This window comes from Camelus ferus, chromosome 7, assembly GCF_009834535.1.
Source record: "Camelus ferus isolate YT-003-E chromosome 7, BCGSAC_Cfer_1.0, whole genome shotgun sequence".
NCBI lineage: Eukaryota > Metazoa > Chordata > Mammalia > Artiodactyla > Camelidae > Camelus > Camelus ferus.
This window is the reverse complement of record NC_045702.1, coordinates 45,242,212-45,248,211: the sequence shown is the minus strand read 5'-3', so window position 1 is coordinate 45,248,211 and position 6,000 is coordinate 45,242,212. Positions and strand designations below refer to the sequence as shown.

General features: G+C 40.0%; 1 protein-coding gene across 1 annotated transcript in view; it reads right to left on the bottom strand.

The window, feature by feature from the left end:
- Positions 1-512: 512 nt before the first annotated feature.
- The window catches only part of OSBPL3 (oxysterol binding protein like 3), a 162,416-nt gene continuing 156,928 nt past the window's right edge, over positions 513-6,000 (bottom strand). The window contains 1 exon segment of the mRNA XM_006175677.3: positions 513-4,302. Coding sequence (XP_006175739.2) covers positions 4,206-4,302 — 97 coding nt within the window. The 3' untranslated portion in view covers positions 513-4,205.

Sequence of the window (6,000 nt, the reverse complement as noted above, 5' to 3'; positions counted from 1 at the left end):
TGTTACTCTGTGATTATGTGTGTTATGTAACATAAATCTATGAACTGCATCGACTGAAGTTTAGAGAAGGCAAAGTGTTCAGGGCATCGCAAAGGACATGATTTGGATATGGGAGGAGATGAGAAAGTCATCATAAGGGCCATTCAATTAGACGGAGTAGTGAGCATTCTCCCTTTTCATGTTAGGCCACACAGAAAATAATGCTATTTCCATAGCACGCTGGGTTGAACAGAGAGGGCTTCTTGGGGTCTGTCTGGGGCTTCAGCTGACTCAGGTCCCCTGTCCCAATGGCTGGTGGGCCTACATTTGTAGTACACCTTGGAAATGTTCAGACCAAAATATGGCAACTTTACAGCTTCCAGATTTCTTTATGCCCCAGGCTATTTTTATTTCCAATCCCCATCACTTTAATCCAGTGCATTTCCTCCTCAAAAGAGCCTCAACCAGAGTCTTGCTCTGTCCCTTCAGCAGCTGCATAAACCCATTAACCTGGAAAAACAAAGACAGCGGTGGCCTTTTTCCATGGTATTTATTCCCAATCAACTAGCTACATGAGGGGGACAAACAAATATAGAGTTTTTCAGGGGAGGAGTGGGGGATGAGGCGGAAGGCTGGGATTCAAACAGAAAACAATCGTATAAATGGTTAGATGAAAGATTTACAAATATGCATTAAAAAAAAATAGTATCCTCTGAGGGTAAAAGAGGAAGATAAAATCATCTTGAATAAAATAAATTAACAACTTCTGATCATTGCAGTCCTCAAAACCAAAGTCTCTGAAAATGGTTTGCATTTTAAATAGCTATGATCTCCAACACAGAAAAATAAAGACAAACACTAAGTAACAGATTAATACAATGCAGGGAAAATTCAACACATGAAAATAGCTATCATCTGGTAGCAAAAATAGATTTATGCCGATGTTAATATTACAATTAAAGACATTCAGGTCGATTATGTCAATACACTGGAACTATTATTCCTAAGATCATAAGGCCAACTTCTTACTGCTCCTACTGGTAACTAAAAGGCCTGAGGAAATTCTTCGATAGCTGGAAGGCGTACTGTAACTTAGAGTATGTAGTAGACCTACAACAAGGTTCAACAACCAAATAAAAACTTTATTACTTTTCTTTTAGGGTTGACACTGTTAGTAGAACAAGACTCCTCATCATAAATCTGGAAAATGCAGATGAAGTAGAGTCCTTGGAGCCCAAGCAAATGATTCATTGGAAGCAATTAAAATCTGAATATGAAAAAAGCAGCAGCCCAAATGAAGTGAACATTAAAATAAAGTCGGTTTGTATATTTTTCTCTCCCCAGAGAGTCCCACAGGAAGGACAGGAAGACTGTGGGGGCTTTTGGGGGCATTCTGTGGGGACTTAATAGATAAAGGACTGCTGTCCTAATGTGAACTCCATATATTTCATTAGGACCAGGACCAGCCTGGCTCCTGGGAGGTGAACTGCCTGGGGAAGCCGCACTAAGACTCTGATGATTACACTTGACTCCAGGAAATAGCCAGCCTATGCTCTGGGGCTCCAGGAGGGAGGGATCTGCCGCCTGGCTACACTGGAGACTGAGGCTCCTTCCTGAAGGAGCTCCTGCAGCATGGGATATCAGCAGGGGCAGCAGGGACACCTGTAGTGTAATGTGGTTGACTGCACAAGGTCCCATTTCCCAGATCTGCTCAGTTCACCGTGAATCTGAGATGGGGAGATCAAGAAGAAACATGGAGGTGACAACAGGTACCTCAAGTGACACAATGATTGGCATTCTTTAATTGGGAGATTCAAAATCCAGAAAATTCAATACTTCCTCAGTTCTTCCCAAAAAATGCCATGTTTCTGTTTTCTTTATCGTAAAAATAGAAGATGTCCTTGAGATACAAGTTAGGTGGCAAGGTGCTTTTGAGAATAAGCATGGAAGGAAAAAAGAAGCCATTTCTCCCTCAAGGGAGTTTTAGGGTTATAATAAGATGCATCACCAAGCTGTTTAAATTTCAGAAAAGCCTTTCATAGAGGCTGGTACTGAAAATAGACTTTTTAATTTGCATACAGTTCTGTATCTTATTCAAATTCATCCCCACTCCCATCTCAAATAAGATGACTACAAAGGTGAGATTTGGTCCATTTATCCTTGTGATTACAAATTGAAACATAAGATCAATTGAAATAATAGCACTGGAACAATTAAAGAATTTCCAAATACCGCATGACAAAGCTACATCCATGCAGGCTGCAAGTGTTGTGGTGGTGGCGGTGGCGGTGGCGGTGGCGGTGGTGGCGGTGGTGGTTGGGAGCCAGCCTCTGGAGCTGGCCTGTTTAACAGTCAGCATTACTAAAGTTCTACATTTATCTTCACACTGTGAAAACTAGATTTGTTTTCCCCTGGAGTACCCTTAAAATCTACAGCCTGCTTCTTCCTGTCTGTGAGCAGAATTTGGATACATGCTTGAAAAGAAAAGAACAAAGCAAATACCAAAGAATTTGACTGTATCAGTTAACTGCTTAGAATTGGAAATGATATTCACATTGTGTTCATCTTGATGTCTTGATAAAATGGAATGGCTGAATGCAATATTTAAAGAGTCATGTGGTGGTTTTAAAATGCTAGTCACTTGCAGATTCCCAAAGGCTACTGATCCACTTTAAATAACTCCATTTTTGAAATGCAGTACTGCCCAACTAGTTATTTGGTGTGACACTGAATAATCGTACATTCTTTTTTCTGTTATTTACTCTACTTTTCCTTCATCGCATTCTGCATGTCTGGAAATTATTTAATTATCTAAAAATGTTTTCTGGAGAAATCTTTGTAACATACCATTTTACTTGATACTCTATAGAATTGTTATGGACTTTAGAGTAAAAGGCTTAAAAATTAGGGTTTAGTTTTAATGTAATCTGGGCAGAAGTTGGAATTGCTTTGACAGCACAACTACTGCACAAATTCTATTATTGTAATTGGAAATAATTTATTTAAAAAGGAAAAGTTTTTCCTTTTGGTAGTTACAATGTGTATTATTCAAGACGGCTGCAAAACTCACAAACGAGTGATAAGAGTAAGAAGAAAGTGTAGGAAAGGGATAAGGAGACACTTAAAGCTTTATCAGAACACAACACAAAGGAAGGACATCAATTCTCTACATTTGTCTATAAGGCAGATGGTCAAACTTTTTATATAAGATCTAAAATATGGTGCTTATTAAGAGGTAGAAAATACCAAAACAGTATTTAGAATAACATGTTGAGTTGTTTAAAGCAATCTTTGCTAAACTTTTGGAAAGTCAAGCTGTCGTGTGGGATGCACTATAATTTTTACACTAAACCAGGACATTCCACACTCAACAGAGATGTGGTCAAACAGCAGGGGAGGTGGTAGGTGAGGGACATGGAAGCAGAAAAGTTTCTTAACTTATCAAGGATTCAACTCTTACTAAGGAGAAATTTCCTGCTGTCTGGGATTTCATTATGACATTTAGTTAACGAGGGTTTCTCAGGTTATCGATAATTTCTCTGAGTAACAGGGTACAGTTTTGCACATAAAGCAATGAAACTATAGGGAGGGATGAGCTCAAGTGCTTCCTCTTCAAGAAGGTACCATATCTGTCTTACATAAAAATATATATCCCACTCATCTTAGGCCGTCCCCCTAACCACTAAAATGCAAATTCAGCTAGTCTTCGGACTCCAGCACCAGCAGAAGTGTTCTGTGTTAATGATTCGAAAGCTGTCTGAGGCAAAAAGGTACCTGAGCTACCAAATTAAACCTGGGTGGCTCACGCATGGGTGAGTAACCCTGGGTATTCTTATTTCTTAACTCACCTGGGAGAGATGGATTTTTTTCCTCCAATATAATTTTATAAGGCATTAAATTTTATAAATTAAACTAGAATTTTCCTAAACTTTGGAAAATTAGTGTTAAAGCTTCTTTTTTAATCCACACGTTAACATTCAGTCTTTCGTTTTTATTAAATAGTTTATATATAAAAAGAAATATCAAGGTGTTCTACATTCATATAAACAACTTGATAACATTTGAAATTGTAAAGAAACCTACTAAAGAAAATATATACTTACAATGCTAAGCTAATAAGCATAAGTGATCATTCTAAATAATATCTTTTAAATATACAGACACAGGTTTGTGGCTTCAGAAAGCAGATATGGGAGAAGTACAAAGATATATCACTCTTTCCTTTTTTACCACAAGACAGGATGGTCCAGTTTGGAAAAACCAAAATCTTTCCTCAGTTCCAAATAGGTGCCGTTGCTCACCCAAGACTCATCGCTCGATTTCCTGGGGAAGTGAGAGAATGAGTTGAAGGCTCTTGACCAGACTGTCTTATTCTATCCCCCTTTCCCTGCCCCGCCCCCCACCAGGTTTTCATGGGCATTTGCCCAGCGGGACCCTGATGGTCCAGTACTGGACCAGTGAGGGAGCTGGAAGCCTGGAAACCATTGTGTTATTTATGACTTTGACTTCTCGAGCTTAGAGGCTGTGAAAATGCTTCCAAGAAAAGGGAGAGGGAAGAATCTGCCATCTAGAAAACACGGCTGGGGCGACAGCCACCACCTTGGGTATGACTGTGTGAAAGCTACAAATCAACCAGGGTGTTCATATCAAGTGATAGAGTAAAAGTACAAAGGAAAGGAACGGGAAGTTGCCACAGTCTGGAGTGAACAGCCTTGGTTTAACTATTCTTTGAATGGGTAATATATCACATAGATCAAAATTCAAAAGGTTCAAGAGGGGACAGCGGGAAGTTTTCTTCCAACTCCTACCTCCCAGCCTCCCAGTTCTTCTCCCCAGAGGCAATGATCTTATCAGCTTCACTCTTGCAGAGAGAAATTCCACGTGTGTGTGAGTGTGCACACACACACGCACCCGCACACTCCATCCCTCTCCTATTTTTCACACAATGATAGCCCTGGAAGGTTTTGGAAACCTTGAGTTTTTGACACCTTGTCTATATTGGAAATCCTTTTCCATTGTCACAATAAGGTCAGCAAACTACAGCCCAAGGGCCAAATCCATCCTCTGGCCTGTCTTTGTAACACTGTTTTACTAGGAAACACCATGTCCATTCGCTGAAGTATCATCTATGGTTGCTTTCACAGTGCACAGCATGGTTGAGTCATCACTACTGAGACCTCCTGGTCTGCAAAGCTAACCATATTCACCATTTTCCCTCTACAGGAAAAGTTTGGTGACTCTGGCAAAAAGGGAGTCCTTGTTTTGACTTTAGACAGTTAGGTGATATTCCATTCTGGAGATGGACCACAATTTAACAGGGACTCCACTGGTGGGCACTGAGGATGTTCTCAACCTTTGGCTGTTACAAACAAAACCTATGTTATTTTGTATGTGCATGAGATTAGCTACATTAAGAATTCCTGTAAGTTGAACTACTGGGTCAAAGAATATGTACACATGTAATTTTGACCGATACTGTCACATGTTTCAGAAGCAAAAGTGGGGAGTGCCTATTTATTCACATTCTCAGCAACACAGATTTTTATCACCATTGTTTCCCTACTCCAATAAAGGGATGTGTTTACAATAAGCCAATCTGCATATCAGATACTTTACTATGAAACAAAGATGACTCCTGCTACCAGAGCTGTGGTTTCCATTTGGAATTTCCAGTGATGTGTGTGTTGCTCCCCAGTGAGTGTCAATGGAAATGCCCAAGTCCCCATGCCCCTCTCTATCATCTCTTGGCCGGCTTCTAATTGGAACAGGTCTGGGGCTGCTATGGCTGCACAATTCCCACCTTTTCTCCACATTTTTATTTGCCACATCCAATACTCTGATAACTTTATAGACCATCAAAATGAAAAAGAGCTGCAGCTGTGTTCAGCCCTTTTCCATTCCAGACATAGGTCTTCCATGGTGGCAGTGACAGCCTAGATAACATTTTACATTTTGCATTTTAAATGTTAGTTCGTTCCCCACAGAGCTCCACAGACTTTGTGAAGTCATTTTTTTCACACT